The sequence below is a fragment of the Anomaloglossus baeobatrachus genome, chromosome 4 (assembly GCF_048569485.1).
Source record: "Anomaloglossus baeobatrachus isolate aAnoBae1 chromosome 4, aAnoBae1.hap1, whole genome shotgun sequence".
Classification (NCBI taxonomy): domain Eukaryota; kingdom Metazoa; phylum Chordata; class Amphibia; order Anura; family Aromobatidae; genus Anomaloglossus; species Anomaloglossus baeobatrachus.
This window is the reverse complement of record NC_134356.1, coordinates 320,402,243-320,427,854: the sequence shown is the minus strand read 5'-3', so window position 1 is coordinate 320,427,854 and position 25,612 is coordinate 320,402,243. Positions and strand designations below refer to the sequence as shown.

The window sequence follows — 25,612 nt, the reverse complement described above, 5'->3', positions numbered from 1 at the left end:
GTTCCGTTTTTGAGATAAAAATGCTAACTCCGTTGTTTTCCACCAGGTGGCGCTATAGGTGGTTTCATTGCATAGCGCATGGCTACTTTACTATACCTAGACACCACCTCTATGACTATAGCTGCCGCCGTTCTCAAGTTAATGGCGGTAAACAGGATATGATAATGAATGAATTTTGTTATTTGGGTGGGGGAGGGGGTGGAACCAGGTTGTCCAACACAACTGGTTTGAAATGGAGAGGCAGGATTCTTTCTTTATTTCTTTCATGGATACATGTACATAGAATCTATGGGGTTCACATGTCAGTTTTTTCTGGTATTATAGATGACAAATGCCAATACTAGCCTATGGGTTGGTGAAAAACAAGTACAGCATTCGGATGGCACCAGTGTGGAGAAGCTTTGTAATTTATTTATTAATCCATCCGTGAAAACCACTGACGACCCACGGGTAACACACGGATCTAATACATTGATGACACCAGTACCTTTTTTCCATGTATTTGTACAAATACGGATGTGTGAGCGAGGCCTCAAACAGCGGCAGTGGGGCAGATCCTCAGTGCTCATTGGTAAGAAGTAGTAATTCAGAAACCGCAAGGATATGTAAACATGACGTCTTTCCAGTCCGGCAAACCTGCCAAGTTTTAGTATAGTCACCCTACCTGGAGTCCTCTCCCGCTAGTCCTCCATGGAGACTGGAGTTATGATCCTCTTGCATCTAAGATGGCACCATAGTGACATTGGGAGTAGTGGTAGGTCTGAACAGCACTTCCGCAGTACAGGAAAGGTAGGACACTAAGGTTCAGACTTAACACTTTACGCTCCATACCAGGGTGGCAGTCAACTTGAATGCAGGAGGACTGGATTTCCTGTGTCAGCAGAGGAAGTAGTGAGAAGAACATAGAGGATATCATGAAGGGTGACTATAAATGACAAGTGTATAGTAACTTTTCAGTGCCAGGTTGGAGAAGAGTAGAGCTGCAAAGATGCTACTGGCTCGAGAAGCGTCTTGTTGAGGGAGGCTGCCATGATGGGTGCAGCAGTCCATAAGTCGATACACTTACTACTCCTTAGGCCTCATTCACACGTCTGTGAAAATCATGCACGTTTTTCACGGATGTGTTAAAGGTGCGTATTGCCCTCCTTGTGCCATGTTTATGGCACATGTGTGTTCTCCGTGTGCTATTCGTGATAACACACGGAGAACAGGAACTTTCTGCTCACCTGTCCCTGTTGTCCGTGGTGCTGATCTTCGATCTCTTGCCCTGCCGACTCCCCGCTGCTACTGCTTCCGGCCCGCAGTGAAGTGAATATGCGATGAGCATACTGAGAGGGGGTCAGAAGCAAGTGCCAGCAGTGGCAGAGACAGCAGTGCTGGAGAAGGAGAGTATAGAAATTCCTTTTAATTCACAGAAACGTGTGTTTTCTTCGGTACGTGTCACACTGATCACATCCGTGCGGTCTTTGTATGATCTGTCTTTGTGACACCTGTGATGCCGGAGAAAAATGGACATGTCTACGTGTGGAGCACACGGGCACATGTATGCTCCACACGGACACACGGTCCATGGTAAAACACGCACGTGAGCGCAGACCCATTGATTTTAATAGGCCTGCGTGTGCCTGTGTCTCCAGCACGTGAGGAAACGGACCAAACACGTACCGGAGACACGGACGTGTGAAAGAGGCCTTAAAGAGATTCTGTCACTACGTGCTCACTAACTAATCTGAGAGCAGCAGAATATAGGGGCAGAAATCCCAATTCCACTGAGGTGTCATTTACGGGGTTGCTTGCTGCAATTTTGATAAAATCTATTTTATCAAAAAGAGATTATCACTAGAGGAATAGTAAACCTGCTGCCATGTAGTATTCCTTATTCAGAAGCTCTGTATAATCCTCTCCTCCTGATCGACAGCTTTCTGTTTATGCGTAGTGTACACAGATACCTGTCAAACAGTAGTGAGCAATAGTGTATACAGAGGTCATTGGACTGGTAAGATTTTTAGCAGATTTTACAGAAAATTACAATACTACTGCAACATCTTCTACTGTGGCCTCCCTAAGACTCACGCACCTCTCTAGTCCCTCACTATGCTGCCCGATAAATGCACCTCTCACCTCACTACTACTCCGCTTTTCTCCTCTGCAAATCCCTTCATTCTTCATTGGCTCTATTGCCCAAAGTATCCAATTCAAGCTACCAACTAGCTATGACCTACGTAGCTGTACATAATCTGTCTCCTCTATATCTCTCCTAACTAATCTCCTGATATCTTCCTACAAGTAATCTCCAGTCCTCCTAAGAACTCCTTCTCTCCTCCACACTTGTAAATTTTTCATCCAACCACCTCCAAGACTATTCGCTGGTATCCCCCATCCTCTGCAACTCTGTGCCCCAACAAGTCCGATTATCCACCACACTCGTACCTTTCAGAGGGAACTTGAAGACTCATCTCTTCAAGAAAGCTACAGCCTGCAAAGACCCTGCTGACTCCTCACAACCCACTGTCTCCTCACCACTGATGCTACAACCCCCGATCTGCTACCTTCTCATCACCAAAGCTCCCGCCACCCCTCCCCAACCCACTGTTCCACATCACCGAAGGTCCCGCCAACCCTCTGTCTCTTCATCACCGGCGCTCCCGCCAGCCCTCCCCAAACCACTATTTCCTCATCACCGGAGCTCCCGCCAACCCTCCCCAACCACTGTCGCCTCATCACCGATGATCCCGCCACTTCTCCCCAATTGCTGTCTCCTCAACACCGGAGATCCCGCCACCTCTCCCCAACCCACTGTCTCCTCATCACCGGAGCTCCCGCCAACCCTCCCCAACCACTGTCGCCTCATCACCGATGATCCCGCCACCTCTCCCCAACCCACTGTCTCCTCATCACCGGAGCTCCCGCCACCCCTCCCCAACCACTGTCGCCTCATCACCGATGATCCCGCCACTTCTCCCCAATTGCTGTCTCCTCAACACCGGAGATCCCGCCACCTCTCCCCAACCCACTGTCTCCTCATCACCAGAGATCCCGCCATCCCTCCTCTACCAACTGTCTCCTCATCACCGGAGCTCCCGCCATCCCTCCTCTACCAACTGTCTCCTCATCACCGGAGCTCCCGCTAACCCTCCCCAACCACTGTCTCCTCATCACCAAAGCTTCCACCAACCCCTCTATACCAGGCTGCCATTGTCATTTGCACTTTGTATGTAATCCCCTTCTCACATGCACAGCACCATGGTATCAATAAATAAATGTTACATTTACATATAGTACTTAGGGGTCACCTACAGCACCAATACATTTCTATTGTACACGGCCCACTGTATGCAATGTGGTACAGCAGACATGGCAGCCACCACCACACCGTGCCCAGCTCAGAATGTACCTTCTCTGCTCCTGCCGGCCTCTGCCATGCTGCCACGACTTCCGTGAGTGGGCGGCCACCGGCTCCCTGGGCACTGACAGAGGCATGTCACAGGTCCGAGGGGCTGTCAATCACCAGAGTGGGCGGGATTTGTGTGCCGTTCTTTGCACCGTGACGTGAGGCAGCGGCTAAGGTGGGCGGGGCCGCATATGACAGCCCCGCCCCCTCGCTGTGTACACCGGAGCAGACGCTTCCTGTGCATTGCCGCTGGTTTGTACTACATATCCCGGCGTGCACTGCTCCGGCAGCCTGCAGCGTTGCTTCGCTCCTGGTTACCAGAACAATACCCGCCGCTGCCGAGGCTGGCACATAACGGTGCATGACGCATGCTCCTGCCCGGAGCTAATCAGGGCACACTCTGTAGGACTGGCACAGGAATGAGGAGCGCAGGACACAGGCGCATCCTTGGAGAGCTGCACAGGTGCCCGCACGTCAGTGGAGCTATGCCAGGCATGTGAGCAGCTGGCACACCGGAGCAGCGTCCCTGGCACATGAGCGGCATTGTGTGAGCAGCCGCATCCGTCCACTGACAGGAGACAAAGGCAGGATAGAGGCGAACAAGCCCGGCAGGATGGCCCGCTGAGCACCGGAGCCAGGATGTGGAGACCCACGGAGCACGAGAAGTACGGCGTCGGTGAGTGCCCGGGCAGCCCTGCTGGGCAAGGGGAGGCAGCGCAACTTTCCTGTGTGTAAACAAAGGCTGTCAGTGCCCAGTGCAGCAGAGGAGGAAAGTGACAGCTCTGTACCTGCCGGGGGGACGTCCAGATGTGCCCTGTACCTGCCGGGGGGGGGACGTCCAGATGTGCCCTGTACCTGCCGGGGGGACGTCCAGATGTGCCCTGTACCTGCCGGGGGGACGTCCAGATGTGCCCTGTACCTGCCGGGGGGGGACGTCCAGATGTGCCCTGTACCTGCCGGGGGGGGACGTCCAGATGTGCCCTGTACCTGCCGGGGCGGGGGACGTCCAGATGTGCCCTGTACCTGCCGGGGGGACGTCCAGATGTGCCCTGTACCTGCCGGGGCGGGGGACGTCCAGATGTGCCCTGTACCTGCCGGGGGGGGGGGACGTCCAGATGTGCCCTGTACCTGCCGGGGGGACGTCCAGATGTGCCCTGTACCTGCTGGGGCGGGGGACGTCCAGATGTGCCCTGTACCTGCCGGGGGGGGGGGACGTCCAGATGTGCCCTGTACCTGCCGGGGGGGGGGGACGTCCAGATGTGCCCTGTACCTGCCGGGGGGGGGGGACGTCCAGATGTGCCCTGTACCTGCCGGGGGGGGGGACGTCCAGATGTGCCCTGTACCTGCCGGGGGGGGACGTCCAGATGTGCCCTGTACCTGCCGGGGGGGGACGTCCAGATGTGCCCTGTACCTGCCGGGGGGGGACGTCCAGATGTGCCCTGTACCTGCCGGGGGGGGGACGTCCAGAGGTGCCCTGTACCTGCCGGGGGGCGGGGCGTCCAGATGTGCCCTGTACCTGCCGGGGGGGGGGACGTCCAGATGTGCCCTGTACCTGCCGGGGGGGACGTCCAGATGTGCCCTGTACCTGCCGGGGGGGGACGTCCAGAGGTGCCCTGTACCTGCCGGGGGGGGGGACGTCCAGAGGTGCCCTGTACCTGCCGGGGGGGGGGGGGGACGTCCAGAGGTGCCCTGTACCTGCCGGGGGGGGGGGGGACGTCCAGAGGTGCCCTGTACCTGCCGGGGGGGGGGGACGTCCAGAGGTGCCCTGTACCTGCCGGGGGGGGGGGGGACGTCCAGAGGTGCCCTGTACCTGCCGGGGGGGGACGTCCAGAGGTGCCCTGTACCTGCCGGGGGGGGGGACATCCAGAGGTGCCCTGTACCTGCCGGGGGGGGGGGGACGTCCAGAGGTGCCCTGTACCTGCCGGGGGGGGGGGACGTCCAGAGGTGCCCTGTACCTGCCGGGGGGGGGGGACGTCCAGAGGTGCCCTGTACCTGCCGGGGGGGGGGGACGTCCAGAGGTGCCCTGTACCTGCTGGGGGGGGGGGACGTCCAGAGGTGCCCTGTACCTGCCGGTGGGGAGGGGGTGCGTCCAGAGGTGCCCTGTACCTGCCGGGGGGGGACGTCTAGAGGTGCCCTGTACCTGCCGGGGGGGGGGACGTCCAGAGGTGCCCTGTACCTGCCGGGGGGGGACGTCCAGAGGTGCCCTGTACCTGCCGGGGGGGGACGTCCAGAGGTGCCCTGGCATGGTGACATCTAGAGATGCCCTGTACCTGGCGGGGGACGTGGTATTATTATTATTACCAGGCAGGAGGATGTGCTGAGGTGCCCTGGAAGGGTGACCTCTAGAGAGACCCTGCCAGCGTGATGTCCAAATCTTCCCTATATCTGGCAGGGTGATGCCCAGAGATGGCACTGGCAGGGGGACATTTAGAGATGCCCTGCTGTGTACGGGTGCCTTCTGCTCGCCCCATCGTGCCCTGTACCCAGTGTTGGGAGGAATGTTATATAATGCTGTTGCTGCAGCTGCTCTGTTTGCTGATCTGGATAATACATTTTCTGTGTAGTATGTGCTGGTTTCCTGCCTGTGTTGGGTATTATTTAGGGCATCACCCTGGTGGCCTCATTATTCATCATTTTAGGAAGCTGTCATTGCCGGTGGCTTGTGACCGGTGCGCGGCCGGTGCTCCAGGACTTTCTTTGTATTGTTCCTGCGTGCCTTTTGTTATTGCTTTTGTTTGTTTGTGCTGAGGGAAGTGTTGTGATTGTTGACATGATGTGAGGTCTGTTCTCGGGGATGTCATCTCCCAAGTCCCGCCTATCGCTCTCCCAGCAAATGGACCTCTTAGAAAAGCCATCACAGACCTCCTTTGTACTTTGTGGCACATATTCTCTGAATATATGACTGCTTGCTTTAGCTGTGGAAACAATAGCTGTATATCAGTGTGCCAGGCCATGGCCCATTAACTTATATGGCATCCCAGCGGTTAATAATATGCGGTATGGACCTGCCACCATCTGCCCTGCTTCTCCTTGGTTACAGTCTTGTACAAAGCACCATACTCCTTCTTGAGTACCCCGATCCCCTGATAATGGCACTGATTGTAGATGATGAGCTTTGTTTGTATTTTGTAAATATTTGGCTTCCTATTTTATAAATACAGGTGCCCTCCTTTTGTTTACGCTCCTGCCTATAGTATTATACATGTGTGAGAATGTATCGAGTGACATCTTTTCTAATCTCCCATTACTTCTGTTTACGCTCAGTCCACTCGTGTTCTCTATTATTGGTGCTCAATAGGCCATATGTAATGGGGCATAGTAGGTGATGCCATCCTCCTGACTATTTAGGGGAGGCCTCGTCCTGCACCTCTCTAGCCAGGTCGCCTGAGACCTCCTATACATGGAGGCTGAAGATCACTGCGTAACGTTGGATGTTTGTGTGCAGATGGCTTATTCTGATCTAGTCACTGCCCACTATTCCATATTGTGACATTGCGGAGGGGGCTGTGCTCCTGGAATGGTATGTGAAAGCCATGCAGTTTATTTCAGGCGGCGGATTTCGGAGTCATCCAGGGAGCTGTCTTTGTCTCTGGTGCTGCTCAGTATGTAGGATTCAGTCCTGTATCGCTATGGTGTTCCGCATGATGAAAGGGCTGGATTGTAGTGAGCGAGGATCGCTGCATAGGCAGATTGTATATATTTGTTATTTCAGCTGAATAAAAAAAAAGCCTGGCAGAAGTGGCGGTGATTATAAGCCAGTGGTTATACACTGCAAACTTTGTACAGTGTCACAAAGCATCTGCTGTTGCAGGACATAATGGCGTTTTATTTGGGCTTTCTGCATCTGGATCCCTCTGCTCCTATTAGGCGCTGTTTCTATATTTTTCTGGATATTTCAATGTTCCAAATAGGCTTCATACTTAGAAAATACTGCGCCTGCAATTCACAACGATACTGTATTATTAGGCTGTGTTCACACACCTTTCCTATTGATTTCAATTGGAGAAGGCCAAGGCAGACTATAATAGGAACCTTGCTTTTGTAGTATGCCTATAGGGATCATTGTACTATAATCGCTGACTATGAATCTCTTGCTGGTACTAGTGTGCGCTGTATCTAGACATGGCCTGGTATGTGGCCATGTTTGTGTGTGTTCTCCAGAACGTAGCAATGAGTACCCCCCCCCCAAGTCGGAGGTGAGGCCCAGCATTGGATGTGATCAGAAACTCTATAGTCTGTTCTCTTATGGCAGAGATCTCTGGTATAAAAATATAACTGACCTTGTTTTGTATGTTAGGTTATGCTTGGCCTTAGAAATGAGAGGTAAATTAAAGGGGACCTGTCAGCAGATTTGGGGCCTATAAGCTGTGACCACCACCACTGGTCTCTTATATACAGCATTCTAACATGCTGTATATAAGAGCCCAGGCCGCTGTGAAGAACATAAAAATCACTTTAGGTAAGTATTATAAACGTTGCCGGCACCTCCTCTTTCGGCCATCTTAGTCCTCCTTCTGAAGCCTGGGTGGATGATGCGTCCTACATCATACACACTCGCCGGTCCTGCGCAGGCGCACTACAATACTTTGATCCCTGATCAGGGCAGATCAAACTGTGCCTGCGCAGGACCTCAATGCCGGCGAGTGTGGATGACGTAGGACGCGTCATGCACCCCAGCTTCAGAAGAAGGACGACAAAAATGGCCGAAGGAGGAGGCCCTGGCACCGGAGAACGGAGACGCCCATATGACCCAACTCCACCGCAGCGACCGTTTAGGTAGGTATTATAATTGCTTTTTACTCTCTACACAGTGGCCTGGGCTCTTATATACAGCACTCTAACATGCTGTATATATAAGAGCCCACTGGTGGTGGCCGCAGCGTATAGGCCCCAAATCTGGTGACAGGTTCCCTTTAAGAAATATTTTACCCTTTAGAAATTGGCTTCATCATGGGTGATGATCGTCTTAAATGATGACATTATGGTTGGTGAGGCTATAGAAGAGCAAGTGTGAGAAGCCTGGCTCTAGATGTTCGGCCTTACTTAGACGTCCATTTTTCAATCCTAGAGCTCATAATAGTGGCGGACACAGAGAGAAGAGTACCCCTGTGCAAGAAAGATATATGGTCCGTTTGTTGTCCAATAGCGCATCGGAAAGCACAATTCTGTCTGCTTTTGAGATGGTAGTGACCCCTTACCTCATGGGCCCCTGCAGGGCTGCATAGGTTGCGCCGATAATATAACCGGCGCTGTTCACATATCTATTTGCCCAAAACATTACGCAATATTTCTGATTTTGAGCTAAGTCACAGACCAAAATCAGCTTTACAAGTATATGGGTCTGATTTATCAAGGCCAGAATAAAGCTTTAAAAGCATGCATCATTTTGGCCCACCTAGCGACTGCGATAATACTTATATCTTTTGCCATTTTCACCCAGCTCTGAGTTCACTTCCCAACAAATCTTACTGAAGCAGGGACTGGAATAGGATTCATGGCGCGATGCACACAGATGTGCGTCACTTGTCCGGTACTCCTAATAAACATGCCTCTTAATGAATCGGGAGCGTATGACTCCAGCACATCGGCTAGTGTGAGCAATGCCGGTCCTGATGGATCGGGCTTATGTGTCCATGGATGCCATTAATGTGCTGTTTGGTTTTAACATAGTAATTGGTAGAAGACGCTTTGCAAAATATTTATATTTTTATGTTTAATTGAGAAAATCACTGACATACTGATCAAACTCGCTAATGAAGTTAGATCCAAACGGATGCCTTAACGAGATCTTCTAGAAAGCATTCCCTGACTTGTTCTATTACCGCTATACTGTGTGCTGAAATGTACGTAAAGGCTCCTGCTAGAGGGAGTATAGGACGCTAGGAAGCACGTAATGTTCCGGTAAGGTGCGCTGCCATTCACGAGCTTGGCGTCTCTGTTGTAACTTGTTAAGGATTTCCACATTCCTTTCTTTCATCTGGGAACTTCTGCTCCTTTTGGTTTAGCTGTTCTGGCATTGGGCTTGTAAAAAGCTTGTGCTGTACAAATCTAGACCGAGTGTGGGCATGGTGCTGTTCACGTTCATTAGGGCTAGGCTTTGTTCATGGTTTGTGCAGGCAATTTTATTGCACCTTTTTTGTTTTCTCCGGCATGATATTGTATTTTTGTGGCTGACACACACATACATATACAGACATGTATTATGTATGTATGTATGTACCGGTTCTTGTTTCTCCAAGAAAACGTTTACAGAATCGGTGCTTGGAACCACTCTGCATATATGATATGCCCTCAATAGGTAGTGAGTGGAATAGCCTTTTCTTTGTAAGAGGGGTGGTCCTGGATGTCTATATTGAAGTGGCCGAATATAGGCAATGTATGGAGCACTGCAGTTATATATGAAGGTGCTGTTCTGCTCTGTATACTGATTACCTCCAGGCAGCCCCTGCCGTAGCAGATATGAGCTGATCAGTGGGGGTTAGTCGGCCCAGTGCGACATTACATGCAAAAACAATGACATTATGGTAATCAAAAGAAAACCTGTGAAGGCCGGTCTCAAGGCTACCACCCAGCCACCACTGATTAGGGATGTGGCCACTGGACTGGCTCCTGTGAATCGATTGGCTATATCTGTACATATCCATCTCTGACAACCCTGTAAAAGTAGACCTGATGTTTTGTTTTTTTATTTAGTTTGCTAAAGTTGGACAGCTCTATAATAAATGACCTTTTAATGAATTTTGGTATGTAAAGTAATCTATAGTCTAATCTCTCCTTCTAGGAGGTCCCTGGAGGTCACTGTTAGGTACCAGATCGCAAAATCCTTTGTTGCCATCCCCTGACTAGTGAGATTGGAAATATGTTAAAAGCAGCACTTGAATGTTAGGCAGTAAGCAAGAATGATTCTGTGTGGACATGACGCATGAAAGCATCCCACTCTTGGAACGATGTTTTCTTTTTTCCATCAAAATAATCATGCTCATTACTAACTGTACTTCAACTCAAAATAGCATGCACTCCTAATATACAGACTATGTTTAGCTGATAAGGTTGGAGATGCCGCAATGATAGCGCCTCTTGGCTCTCATGGACCTTACCCCGTCATTAATTTGACCTTTACAATAGCATGGACCACAGTGTTAGAAGTGAAGAAACAGGTACAATGCAAAAATCAACAGTTCAGCTTTTGCAATCAGAGTTTGGACCCTCGCCTCCCTCCCTTCCCTCCACCTACTCCTATATTGATGACCGGTCTTTAGGATAGATCATCAGTATCAGATAATGACGGGGGAATGAAACCTGGCACCACCACTGATCAGCTGCTCGCAGCAGCTGGATGTAAAGGGTATGATGGAGCAGAGAACGTTCTCTGGCTCTGCAGAGCAGCTACAGTCACGTCAATGGATACATCTTGTTGTCATTTGAATAGAACTCTTTTAAGAAAAATGAACCCTATGAACTCCTCTTTCATGTTTAAGTTATATTTACTACGTTTGTCTGAGCAAAGTCAAACTTCGCCCTGGGGAAGGGCGCTATATCCCAGCTCTGGCAAAAATTAAGAGACCACTTACTAAATTTTCAGTTTTTCTGATTTTAGTCCTTTAGATCTATAATTTTGAGTAAAATGTAAATTCTTTTATTCTATAAACTACTGAAATGTCTCAATTTCCAAGCAATACATTTTGTATTTATTTTCTGAAAATGAGAAAGGGTCAAAATAACAAAACAATGCATTGCATTCAGACCTCAAATAATGCAAAGAAAACAAGTTCATAATCGTTTAGAAACAACAATACTAATTATTTAACTAAGGAAGAGTTCAGAAATCAATTTTTTGTGGAATAACCATGATTTTTAATCACAGATTTCATGCGTCTTGGCATGCTTTCCACCAGTCTTTCACACTGCTTTTGGGTGTCCTTATACCACTCCTGACTCACAAATGTAAGCAGTTCTTCTTTGATGGCGTGTGACTATCCAACTTGATTACATTCCAGAGGTTTTCAATGGGGTTCAGGTCTGGAGATTGGGCTGGCCACGACAGGGTTTAGATGTGGTGGTCCTTCATCCACACATTGATTGACCTAGCTGTGTGCCATGGCGCATTGTCCTGCTGGAAACAGTCCTCAGAGTTGGGGAACATTTCCTGAGCAGACGGGAGCAACTGTTTTTCCAGAATAGCCTTGTATGCGGCTTGATTCATACGTCCATCGCAATGTTTAATCTGCCCAATTCCAGCCTTGCTGAAGCATCCCCAGATCATCACCGATCCTCCACCAAATTTTACAGTGGGTGAAATGGTCCAATCCTTATGGTCTTTGCCAAACTTCAGCCTGGCTCTCCTTTACTTCTCATTGATGAGAGGCTTTTTTCTAGCTTTACATGACTTGAGCCTTGCCTCTAGGAGCCTGTTACGAACTGTTCTTGCCGTGCACTTCACCCCAGCTGCTATTTGCCATTCCTTTTGTAGGTCACTTGATGTCATCCTGCGGTTGCGGAGTGTCATTCGTATAAGATGACGGTCATCCTGGTCAGTGGAGAGTCACTTTTTCCCTCTGAGGGTCTGTAGCTTTGTTGGCCCCAACGTCTGCTGCTTGACCTTATTGTTGTAATGGACTGCTGTCTTTTAGAAATTTTAAGGGTGGAGGCAACATGACGCTCACTGTATCCCTCCGCTAGTAAAGCCAGAATTGAGCCCTTCTGTTCCTCACTCAAGACTTTTCTTTTCAACTCCTTTGGCATGGCTAAAAGTTATTTTTTTCATTTTTATTACTTTTGGGATATTACTACTTGTTTTGACATCCAGCTTGTCCTATTGCAAGAGGATTGTGAAGACCACAGCAGTGGGTTTTTTTTTTATACTAACTACCCCCCGCGTTAAATAAGATTTGCTTCAGGTGAACACCTAATCAGAAGCACATTAGGTAGAATGAGGTGTACTCTGGTTGGAATTCAACTGACACTGGAATGACATGGCTGTCAGACATGTAGAGAAGCTGATTTTTATACAACAGCTGTATATGTGTGTATGTATATTCACTTACCACCATCCACCTGGATACAGCGCAGGCCGGTCCGTGGTCTGTGCAGAGACAAGCAGTGATGTCACCGTTCCACCAGCCTGTGATTGCCTGCAGCAGTCAGTTGAGTTGAGCAGCTACTCATCGGCTGTTTGATGACACTGTTAAATGTCACCTGACTGCTGCAGCTAATCCACAGACCGCAGCAGTCCGGCAGCTGATGGAAAGGTGGCATCATCACCAACTGCGCTAGTTCCATGATGGTGGATCCTTTTTTTTTTTTTTTTTTTTATCCCCCATATTAAATTTTTACAGTGTGTCAGTTTGTCTAAAGTCGTAGGAGAAGATAACATCTGGGATGTATCTCATAGAGCTCCATTGATGCCGGGAATAAATAGTCACCAGCATTGCTGCATAAGAAAAACCCCTTTGTGATTGATAGCAAAGAATAATTCAGTACTTAATTTCTATAGCTACTTCTTGTTAATCATTTCTTTCCCTGTACTTTACTTTGCACTGTGAATGAAAAGCAGGAACAACTCAAATAACGGGGAGTTCACCAAACTAAGGCTAAGTTCACACTTCCGTTGTTTTGCATCAGTCACAATCCGTAGCCTTGAGGAATTACGGTATCCTGCAAAATATTTTCCAGGAATCCTGTTTTTCCCCATAGGCTTCTATTAGTGACGGATTGTGACTGATGATGCTGCGTTGGATCCGCTGCGTCGCGGTCAGTCGTTTTTTAACTGACCGCCAGGCGGGAGCAACGCAGCATGTAACGTTTTTTGAGCAGTGCGATCCGTAGGATTTCGCTGCGCATGCGCTCTCTGGCTCCCCGCCCCCGTAACCAGGATAAACATCGGGTAACCAAGCATTGCGCTTTGGTTAGTTACCCGATATTTACAGTGGTTACGGGTGCAGGGAGCCCGCGCTAAGCTGGTATCCAAGATAAATATCGGGTAACCAAGCAAAAAGTGCTTTGCTTTTAGTTACCCGATATTTACCCTGGATACAGTGTGCAAGGAGGCCGACACTTCACCACTCGGCTCCGCCCCCTCCCGCACTCCACATGTGTACACACACACACATACACACACACACACACACACACACACACACACACACACACACACACACACACACTGTCCCCAGCCCTGCAGTCCCCACGGCACTAACGTCCTCGCCCTCCGCCCCCTCCCGCACTCCGCATGTAGACACACACACTCACACTCACCTGTCCCCAGCCATATGACCAAACAATACCATAATACACGAGAAGTCTCGTGCCATAATTAGCATATGGAGAAAGCCATATACAGAAATTTGATGTAACAAGAGAGAAAAAATCTGTACAAAGACTTTTTATAGTTGAAACAAGATATAAATGTTATTAAGTAGAAAATACAAAAGACAAAAAAGTGATTAAAAATTGTAGACAGGCGATGATTACCACCAAATGGCACCCACACACCAAACTGGTACATATATACGTATTTCAGAGCAGTTAGAGAGCCAAAACGACCAAGGTAATGGATAGTCCATAATAATCAATCAGCATGAATGCAAAAAATCCACTGACTGCTAGAGATATCCTGTGCCAACGTTATAATATACTCCCACCAAGAAGGATTACAACACCGAAACCTATAGGTCGGGGTTTCTCGCCCTCACACCATACCTCAGGTACGTTAGTTCAGTGTGATCAGATACCCTGCGCCACTAGTTATACTTGCACTTGCAAGATTTTTGGTGGGAGTATATTATAACGTTGGCACAGGATATCTCTAGCAGTCAGTGGATTTTTTGCATTCATGCTGATTGATTATTATGGACTATCCATTACCTTGGTCGTTTTGGCTCTCTGACCGCTCTGAAATACGTATATATGTACCAGTTTGGTGTGTGGGTGCCATTTGGTGGTAATCATCGCCTGTCTCTACAATTTTTAATCACTTTTTTTTTGTCTTTTGTATTTTCTACTTAATAAAATTTATATCTTGTTTCAACTATACAGTCTTTGTACAGATTTTTTTCTCTCTTGTTACTGTCCCCAGCCATGCAGACCGCGGCACTGACGTCCTCAACTCCGCCCCCGAACTCCGCCCCCCGCACACAACGGAGTCCGACAAAGAAATTCTTTTCTTTGTCACCGTTGTCATCCGTTGTACAACGCATCAGTCACATGCGTCAAGCAACGCATGTGACTGATGCAAAACAACGGAAGTGTGAACTTAGCCTTATACAGAGCCTTGCGAAGGTATTCACACCTTTTTTCCTTTTTTTGAGGGTTTGCATCAGTTCCTGTAAAGAACACGTCTACAACTGTGAATTTGTTTTTCTTTATATTGTGAAGCATCCAACAAATAAGAAAGACCAAATAACTTTAAAACTTCAGTGTGCATAACTATTCCCCCCCCCCCCCCAAGTCAGTACTTTGTAGAGCCTCCTTTTGCAGCAACTACAGCTATAGGTCTTTGTATAAGTCCATGTGAGCTTTCATCATCTTGGCAAGGGGACTTTTGCCCATTCCTCAAGGCACAACTGCTCTAGCTCCTTCAAGTTAGATGGGTTTTCTCTGGTGAACAGCAATCTTCTTGTCTGACCATAGATTGTCAGTTGGATCAAGGTCTGGGCTTTCACTAAGCCATTCCAATACATTTAGGGTATGACCGCACTTTGCGTTTCCACCTGCGTTTCAGCTGCTTTTCAGGTCCGTTTTGAACTGCAGCGTTTTCATGCCAAAATGCATGTGTTTTGCTTTTCCATAATAGTCTATGACCGCACTTTGCGTTTTAAAACGCTGTGTTTTAATTTTCATAATTTGTGGCAATAACCATGCGTTCAAAGAAGCAGCATGTCAATTGTTTTTGCCATTTCTGCAGCGTTTTGATAACATTGAAGTCAATGAGAAGTAGCAAAAAGCAACAAAAATCAAAATTCCTGCGTTTTACATGCTTTTTAGGTGCTGAAAACGTGTTTGACTTCAAAAACACATGCTTTTCAGACATTAAAATAATGGAATAATATGTCCCTTTACACACACACATAGTCCGACAAATTATTGAAAATTATGAGTTTATTGCTATTTTAGCAATAAATATAATAAAACCGCTATATTTTCATGAAATAAAACTATTTTCTTTATTAATTCCAAAATTATATATGTTTTGCTTTTTTTTTTCTCTTTTCATTCTGTTTGACTATTTAATCTTTATTTAGCAGTGTCTTGATGTTCAAAACGCAGATGAAAAAGCATGTAAAAAGCTCTGAAAACGCATCAAAAACGCAGTTAATACGCATGCTTTTTCAGGGCTAAATTTCTGGAAAAGGCAACTTTGGCTAAATCAATTAAGGCAAAAACGTGCGTTCTGAACTGCAAGTAGCACAACGCAAAGTGCGGTCATAGCCTTACACGTTTTCCCTTAAACTACTCGAGTGTTTTTTTTTTTTACCAATATGTTTTGGGTCATTGTCTTGTTGGAAGGGGAACCTCCACCCCATTCTCAAATCCCTAACAAACTAACTGGTTTTGGTCAACAATATCCCTGTATTTCGCATCATCGATCTTCACCTCGACTTTTGACGATTTTCACTATCCCTGCTTTTTAAAAAACATCCCCACAGCATGATGCTGCCACCATCGTATTTCACTGTGGGGACAGTGTTCTTGTGATGATGGTGTTGGTTTATTGCCAGGCATAGCCTTTGCACTTGGTCTCCTCTGACCACAGCTCCTTCCTCTATACATTTCGGGAGTCTCCCGAATGTCTTTTGGCAAAATCCAAATGAGCTTTTAAATTTTTGGCTGTAAGAAAGGGCCTTTTTTTTTTTTTTTTTTTTCTCCTGGCCCCTCTTCCATAAAGCTCTATGGAGTGTATGGCTTATTGTGGTCGTATGGACAGATACTCCAGCCTCTGCTTGGGAACTCTGCCGCTCCTTCAGGGTTACCTTTGGTCTCTGTGCTGCCTCTTTGATTAATGCTCTCCCTCCTCAGGCTGAGAGTTTTGCTGGGAGGACCTCTCTTGGCAGGTTTGTTATGGTACCATGTTCTTTCAATTTTAGGATAATGGACTTGATGCTACTCTGGGGGATTATGTGATATTGGGATATTTCTTTGGAACCCAACCCTGACTTGTACTTCTCTATAACTCTGACGTGTTTGAAGATCTCCTTGGTTTTCATGGTGATGTTTGGTCAGTGATGCCTCTTGCTTAATGGTGTTGCAGACTCTGTCCTTTCAGAAAGTGTGTGTGTGTGTGTGTGTGTGTGTGTGTGTATGTATACTGACAGACCATGGGACCCTTAGGCTATGTGCCCACGCTGCGGATTTTACCGCGGATTTTGCCGCGGATTTGCCGCAGATTTTCCGAAAATCTGCAGCAGCGGCACTTCAGGTAATTGCTTGCACCAGAAATATTTAGGGGCTTCATAGCCAAAGTGGTGAGTACATATGCACATGGAATTTTTATTTATTTTATCCCATAAATTTTGATTTTTGCATATATATCTCTTTTCACTTCCCCAACTTAGACTATTTAGTGCTGATGCATCACGCACAAATCAGATTACAAAAATATTTAAACACGTTATAATGTAAAAAAATAGGTAAAAAGCCAAGGGGGTGAATACTTTCATAAAGCAGTGCGTGTCTTTGCATTGTTTTATTCTTTTTCTAAGGCCTAAGCCACACTGCATGAAAATCAGAGCGAATGGAATGCGATAAAACATCGCATTCCACTCGGACCAATATTAGCCTGTGTGTCAGCACCCATTAGCGATTATTTTCTCGGCCCCAATCGGACCAAGAAAACAATTGAAGCATGCTGCGATTGTAATGCGAGACTCTCTCTCGCACCCATTCAAGTCTATGGGGCGAGAGAAACATCGCACTGCACTTACAGTACACCAGTGTACCACGAGAATGGCAATAGCCGGCTACGGAAGAGAGAGGGAGAGAAATCCCTCCCTCTCCTCCTCCATGTCGGCCCACCCCCTGCAGCTGAGGTCCGAATGCATGATCAGACCTCAGTCGCAGGGACACTCGTATGACACTCGGCTCCTGCTGTGCTGCCAGCGCAAGCTGAGTGTCATGCGAGAATTGCATTAGTCCCCGTGTGATCCCGGCTTAGGCTAGTTTCACACTTGTGTTCAGCGGAGTCCGTCACTATGGAGAATAGCGCAGTCCGTTAACGCACTGCGCTATTCTCCATAGACTTGTATGGATGACGCACTGTAACGCAAGTGTCAGCGTTGCATCCTCCGGACGACGCAGCATCGTTATTTTGACGCTGCGTCGGGCGGAAGGAACGCAGCATGTAACTTTTTTTTTTTTTTGAGCAGCGGAATCCTTTGGATTTCACTGCGCATGCTCTCTCTGGCTCCCTCCACCCGTAACCAGGGTACACATCGGGTAACCAAGGAACCCTGGTTACGTGTGCCGGGAGCCCGACACTTCCCCGCTCGGCTACACACACACACACACACACACACACACACACACACACTCTCACCTGTCCCCCAGCGATGCAGTCCCCGCTGCACTGACGTCCTCAGCCATGGCCCCGCTCGGCTCCACCCACTTTGAACTCCGCCCCCGCCCCCCGCACACATTGTCGGCGACCGAACGATCAGCTGATCACCCGACGGCCGGCTACTGTTAGTGATCGGCTGATCACCCGGCGGCCGGCTACTGTTAGTGATCGGCTGATCACCCGGCGGCCGGCTACTGTTAGTGATCGGCTGATCACCCGGCGGCCGGCTACTGTGAGTGATCGGCTGATCACCCGGCGGCCGGCTACTGTGAGTGATCGGCTGATCACCCGGCGGCCGGCTACTGTGAGTGATGGGCTGATCACCCGGCGGCCGGCTACTGTGAGTGATGGGCTGATCACCCGGCGGCCGGCTACTGTGAGTGATCGGCTGATCACCCGGCGGCCGGCTACTGTGAGTGATTGGCTGATCACCCGGCGGCCGGCTACTGTGAGTGATTGGCTGATCACCCGGCGGCCGGCTACTGTGAGTGATTGGCTGATCACCCGGCGGCCGGCTACTGTGAGTGATTGGCTGATCACCCGGCGGCCGGCTACTGTGAGTGATTGGCTGATCACCCGGCGGCCGGCTACTGTGAGTGATTGGCTGATCACCCGGCGGCCGGCTACTGTGAGTGATTGGCTGATCACCCGGCGGCCGGCTACTGTGAGTGATCGGCTGATCACCCGGCGGCCGGCTACTGTGAGTGATCGGCTGATCACCCGGCGGCCGGCTACTGTGAGTGATCGGCTGATCACCCGGCGGCCGGCTACTGTGAGTGATCGGCTGATCACCCGGCGGCCGGCTACTGTGAGTGATCGGCTGATCACCCGGCGGCCGGCTACTGTGAGTGATCGGCTGATCACCCGGCGGCCGGCTACTGTGAGTGATCGGCTGATCACCCGGCGGCCGGCTACTGTGAGTGATGGGCTGATCACCCGGCGGCCGGCTACTGTGAGTGATGGGCTGATCACCCGGCGGCCGGCTACTGTGAGTGATGGGCTGATCACCCGGCGGCCGGCTACTGTGAGTGATGGGCTGATCACCCGGCGGCCGGCTACTGTGAGTGATCGGCTGATCACCCGGCGGCCGGCTACTGTGAGTGATGGGCTGATCACCCGGCGGCCGGCTACTGTGAGTGATGGGCTGATCACCCGGCGGCCGGCTACTGTGAGTGATGGGCTGATCACCCGGCGGCCGGCTACTGTGAGTGATGGGCTGATCACCCGGCGGCCGGCTACTGTGAGTGATGGGCTGATCACCCGGCGGCCGGCTACTGTGAGTGATCGGCTGATCACCCGGCGGCCGGCTACTGTGAGTGATCGGATGATCACCCGGCGGCTGGCTAGTGTTCGCGATCGGCTGATCGTTCACAGTAGTCTGCCGACGGTAAAACTGTAAAAAAACAAAACAAAACGAATTAACGTGCCATTAAACAACCTTTTTTGTTGCTGACCAGTGTTCATTTAACGGCCGCAGACGATATGTCTAAGCACAGGTTAAGGCTGGCTTTCTATGTATCCGTTCTGTCCAGTTGTTTTATGCCTGGGCTGGACCCAACTCAAGGTTGTGTACATCGTACACCAGTCCAGATCCAAATGTGTACAGATCTAACACCGGTCCGGGACAACTACAGACTAATCGGATTGATCCCATAGAAATTCTTTATGATCGGTTCTCAAATCCATTTCTCTCTGGAGATCTGTACCATGCCGAAGGGAAAAAAAGCCAGATGGCCACATATACAGAAGCAAACTCTAACAATCTGGCAGTTCTGACATACCCTACACTATAGTTCTAGAAAACTCCTTTGTGAGCATCATTTGATATGTTCTCTGACTCTCGTTTACTGTCAGTCTTACTTAGTATATGTCTTTCTCTCCAGCTCAGTAGAGCAATTTAATCAAAATGTCTTCTTTTTAGACATCTTGAAGAAGTTCACTCAAATGTTTTTCTCCTTTTCATTCACAGCCAAATTTCCTTACTTTGTCACACGGAAAACACTTGAGCAGCTTGTTTGTAATCTTTTCACATTTCTCAGTTGTTTTTCACTCGGGATCCATTTGGGAAACAAGTTGCTGTAGGAAGCAATGGCACTTCAATTAATCCATCAGGCATTTTAGAAACTTGTTGACGGAGTGTGCATTTTAATTTGACATGTCAGAATCAACTTTTTTTGTTACCTGCTTAAGTGTGGTGCTTTCTGTTTATGTGGGTAATCTGCATAGTTTAGCACTCACATATAATCTGGATTAGGAGTTACACACAGTAGCACAGTATAAGGCTCCCTTCACTTGTGTATGTAAGCATGACATGGTCCATTGTTCCCATCTGTGTGGATGAGTATGCTGTCATCCGTGTACAACCAGGCATATGTATGTGCCATCCGTATGTCATATGTGTTCTTCACGGATGGCTAAATAAAGATATATTACAAAGCTTTTCCTATACTTTGAATGTTAAACACGTACAGCACATGGTCTGCACACTACCATCCGTGTTCTGTACTTGTTTTTCGTGGACCCATTTACTTGTATTGCCCCTTGTTATCCATGCTGCCAGAAAATAACAGACACGTGTCCACGTGGTTCCCACTGTCCATATGAAAACACGGACATGTGAATATCACCAAAGGTTGTAATGGGTACCTGTGACATCCGTGAAAATGTGAATCCACATGTTGTGGAAACGTACATGTGAAGGAGGCCTAATATGCATTATTATTCTTTAATTGGTTTATTAAGACTATATAAAGAACAAAGAGGGTCAAGGAATCATTCTTAGGAATCCTTGTTCTTCAGTTACATAGTACTAATATTAGTATTTATTTTTTTTTTTTTTTCTATATCTGGGCAATTACACTAACCTATCAAAATTGATCACCTTCTGAAGCCAAGGACTTTTTGGCTTTGCCTCAGGCTCAGTAAAACACACATGTTAATTATTCCAAATCTTGGGCAGCTTCTCATATGTATCTTTTGTAGGTCTGATTGGATCCAGGTACATGGAGTTTCCTTGGAACCTATATTGCTGTTTTCTATTGAGTACTACATGTAATATACTATATTAAAGAGAACTAACCAGCAGGTTTTTCACATATAAAGTACAGGCAGTGTCATACTGGCGCTATGATGCTGATTCAAATCATATCTTCATTTTAGAGATTGGAGGCTTAATTGCAGAAAAATCCTTTATCTAACATTCAGAAATGACATCATTGGCGCAGTGACTTGAGCATTGGGGTGGGACTGTGTGGGTCAGATCCTCTGGAATGATTCCTCCTTCTGCCTTGCCTCCTTTTCTGTATTTAAATTTTGCATTGCCTTTGCTGATGTTGGCGGCACATGCGCATTGCTAGTGTGACGTTGTCTTCAATAAATTGGCTCCAGAATTAGCACATGTGCGTTCAGTTATCTCCGGTGCCATTTTTATTGACCCTGTGGAGAGGAATATGATTGACTGTGGCGCATGCACATGCATATTTAATTTTTACTTTTAATCAGTCATCTCCACAGTGTCCTCAGTAAAATGGCACCAGAGATTGCAGTACGTGCATGCGCCAAATCCATCACCATTTTATTGAAGGCAACGTCACACTCTCAATGTGCACGTGCCACCAATATCTGCAATGGGGCTGGTCGCGCAAGATTCAAATACAGAAAAGAAGGCAGGGCTGGAGGAGGAATCCTTCCAGAGGACCCGACCCACACAGTCCCACCCTGATGCTCAAGAGACTGCACCAATGACGTCATTTCTGAAAATTTGATAAAGGATTTTTCTGCAATCAAGCCTCCAATCTCTAAGCTGAAGGTATGATTTGAATCAGCACCCTAGCGCCAGTATGGCACTGCCTATACTTTATATGTGAAAAACCTTTGGGCTCATAGTGGAAGATGCCAGGCATGGGGCATCCCTGTGATGTCCATTTGCTGTCAGGGCAGATAAACACAGTTGAAACCAGACGTTTAAGCTGGGTTTACACACTGAAACTTTCTAGCGATCCCAACCTGGCCGGGATCGCTACAAAGTCTCTGGTGAGCTGTCAAACAGGCAAACCTGGCCAACGACGCAACAGCGATCCGGACCTGCAGAGTGACCTAGCTGGTTGTTGGGGACGTTGTAAAGCAGCTTTTTGAAAGGGAAGTCGCTAACAAAGTCGCTGTAAAGTCCCCTTTACACACTGAAACTTTCTAGCGATCATGCTGCACAACGGGAAACAAAGGACCTAGGAATGGTCCTGAACGATTTGTAGCGATCACAACTTCACAGCAGGTGCCAGGTCGCTGATGTGTTTCACACACTGCAATGTCGCTGGGGAGGTCGCTGTAACGTCACAAAACCGGTGACGTTACAGCGATGTCGTTTGAGATGTTGCAGTGTGTAAAGCCACCTTTACAAATTGCCAAATGCCAGAATAATGAGAGAGAATGTTGTAAGGCATTTTTATTACTTTCTGAAAAGTTTGCATACATTTCAGTAGTATTTGGTTCCATTACGATTAAACTATATGACTTGGGTCAAAAGTCTTGGATATCCTTCCACAAGCTCTTCACAATAGTTGTTAGGAATTTGGGTCCATTCCTCCTGACAGAACTGGTGTAACTGAACCATGTTTGTAGGTCACCTTGCTTGCACCTGCCTTCTCACCTTTGCTCATACATTTTCAATAGGATTTAGATCATGGTTTTGTGATGGCCACTGCAAACATTGACCTAATTATCCTTAAGCCACTTTGTCACCAGTTTGGCAGTATGCTTCTGGTCAATGTCCATTTGGAAGACCCATTTCCACCCAAGCTTTGAGTTCCTGGCTGATGTCTTGAGTACAAAATTGACCAGCGTGGTTTTTTTTTCCCCCCTATCTTATCTTATGAATAGGAGATGACATGCGATTTTAGAAAAACCCCGTTAAATCTATTTACAATAAATTCAGTAGACAGTGATGGGTATTACAATAGCAGTTTTGACCACAAGGCCAGCAGGCCCGCTGCTAGGGATTTTTTTGTTTGCTTACTGCTGGCTACATAGAAAATGGAATATGTGAACCTCCCACACAGTTCAACAGGCATTCATCAAGCTAGAAAGAAAGCCACAAAAGATGAAGATGTGTACAAATGAAGACTTTCTAGAAGTGTAATTCCTGATTCCTATTACATAACATTCAGACTCCTTATTGTTGCGGCGTTGTCCAGGACTTGTATAGAGTTCAATTAGAGGTTTTCTATATAATAGAAAGACTCAGCGGGTTTCCTACAGTGTGAGAGAGGTAGACGACTTTTCGGAACTTTGCTATTTCCTGGCCAGGAAACCATGACATCTGCCAATTCTATTCTCTAGTGTTGCCTATTAGTGTGGGCAGGACATTGGAGCTAGAATACACATTTTTCTTCTGATTTCTATTGAATTACCGGTAATTGACTTTTGTTAGCTGTATTCACTCTTCAGCAGCATTACACTATGTTCTACCTTGTTTAAACATTTTAGACCTGCGATTACAAGTAAATGGTTTACTCCATACACGAGTTTTTAATTAATATTTAAAAAAAAAAAAAAAAAAACAACTAATAATAATAGTAATAATAATAAAATGACATATCTTTGCGATTTTTTTTATTACCTATATTGCTCAGGTACCCTGTCGGCCCCCATGACTTCTTCTCCATCTGTGACGGGCATATCACCGCTGCATCCAATCACTGGCCAGGGCAATGACTAAACAGAAAGATGCAACCAATCTGATTCCAGTTTGATTTTTTTTCTTAAGCTTCTGTTCATATTGTAATTTTAGTTCACATTTGACCGTATTTATCTGGCACGCACTCCAGATGCTTTGGTGGATATCACATGTGAAAAAATGAGTACTACCGTGCTACCAATTAGGGGCCACTAAAAAATTATAGCCATGGACAGGGATTAAATGCTGACTATGAAGTTTTAAAAAGGGCGATGGTGAAGCAAAATGGTCTTTTTGAATGAAGGTTAGCTTGCAAGGTATTAAAAATAGAACGTGGTATCAATTGTGAATAAAGATTATGAATAGAGGTATAAATGGCTCCTTGGTAATGCTACAATACGGTAATTAATGAAATGCAGGCTTGTCTTCTGAGAGAAGGGAGCAAAAACTGGGCAATTTTACAGGGCTCACATTCTCCTAGGGCCCCCAACGTTTCTATCCTGATATGGTAAGATTGCTTAAGGACCTTTGCGACAACACGGTCACATGTCGCAAAGATCCTTAAGCACTCTTATCATTTACCTGTTACCAAACAAGGCTAAAGCCGAAGTGTGTGTGTGTGTGTGTGTGTGTGTGTGTGTGTGTGTTTTGTATGTATAAAATAAATTGTGATTGGGTACTCACTCTGCTTGCTTGTCAGTTGCAAGGCATGGGATGCACTTTGAATAAAATGTCCTGGCTGCTTTATTAACACCTCATAAAGCATGCCATCAACACAGAAATAAACAGCCTTTAATTGCAGGAATATAGAAAACACATTCCAAACAGCGGCCATTAAGACAAGGTCCAGTGTACGAATATAAGTACCAGTACAGAGACTTCTCACGAGGTCTTCTTACATCCACACACTGACCCCGGTTAGTTTATAGAATCCAGTCTCAGAGGTTCATTCCTGTAGGTATCAAAACACCTCCACACACAACCTGACACCATTTTAAAAGTCTGAGGCACACTCATAGGCGGAGGTATGTGGATTTTCAGACCTGCCCATCTCTCCAGCTATTCGTAAAACCTGTCCCTATGTGCCCCACCATATTCTTTAACATGCCCCCAGGTTTTAAGAGTATCTTTTTCGCATATAGTTGGTCATGACCGTGTTAGGGTACTTTCACACTTGCGTTATTTTCCTTCCGTTACAATCCGCCCTTTTGGGAAACAGCGGAATCCGTTAACGGATTCCGCTGTTTCCCATAGACTTGTATGGTTGACGGATTGTACCAAAAGGAGCTGCGTTGCTTCCGCTGGGCGACGCTCCGTTGCTTCCGCCCAGCGGGAGGAACGCAGCATGTAACGTTATTTTGAGCAGCGGAATCCTCTGGATTTCACTGCGCATGCTCTTTTTTTTTTTTTTTTTTTTTTTTTAAATCAAACTTTATTTTGGCTCGCGGTGGCCGAACGTTCAGCTGAGCGCCCGCCCGCCGGCATGCCCGGGCGCCGGCAAGTGACAGCGATCAGCTGATCACCCGGCGGCCGGCTGCAGGGAGCGATCAGCTGATCACCCGGCGGCCGGGAGCGATCAGCTGATCACCCGGCAGCCGGCTGCAGGGAGCGATCAGCTGATCACCCGGCAGCCGGGAGCGATCAGCTGATCACCCGGCGGGCGGGAGCGATCAGCTGATCACCCGGCGGCCGGCTACTGGGAGCAATCAGCTGATCACCCAGCGGCCGGCTGCAGGGAACGATCAGCTGATCGTTCACTATAGTCTGCCGCTGGTAAAACCGGGAAAAAAAAAAAAAAAATCAAAACGAATTGCGTTGTTTTGCAGCATCCGTTGCATCCGTTGTGTCACTATATGCAACACATCCGTTGCATCCGTTACACAACGCAATGCAACGGATACCGTTCAACGCAAGTGTGAAAGTAGCCTTATCTACGACACCTTTTAGATACCACTAGAACACATATTTCTGAAAAAATTTCTTTTTAGCAATGACCGCT

The 25,612-nt window shown here is 47.6% G+C and overlaps 2 protein-coding genes across 4 annotated transcripts in view; one reads left to right on the top strand and one right to left on the bottom strand.

The window, feature by feature from the left end:
* Window positions 1-3,511, bottom strand: part of ZNF277 (zinc finger protein 277) — a 153,591-nt gene extending 150,080 nt beyond the window's left edge. Inside the window, exon 1 of the mRNA XM_075345009.1 lies at window positions 3,395-3,511. Coding sequence (XP_075201124.1) covers window positions 3,395-3,422 — 28 coding nt within the window. The 5' untranslated portion in view covers window positions 3,423-3,511. The remainder of the gene's footprint in view (window positions 1-3,394) is intronic.
* Window positions 3,512-3,616: 105 nt separating this feature from the next.
* DOCK4 (dedicator of cytokinesis 4) overlaps window positions 3,617-25,612 on the top strand; it is a 415,128-nt gene continuing 393,132 nt past the window's right edge. For all 3 annotated transcript variants that reach the window (XM_075345007.1, XM_075345008.1, XM_075345006.1), the window contains exon 1: window positions 3,617-4,067. In XM_075345007.1, coding sequence (XP_075201122.1) covers window positions 4,031-4,067 — 37 coding nt within the window. In that variant the 5' untranslated portion in view covers window positions 3,617-4,030. The remainder of the gene's footprint in view (window positions 4,068-25,612) is intronic.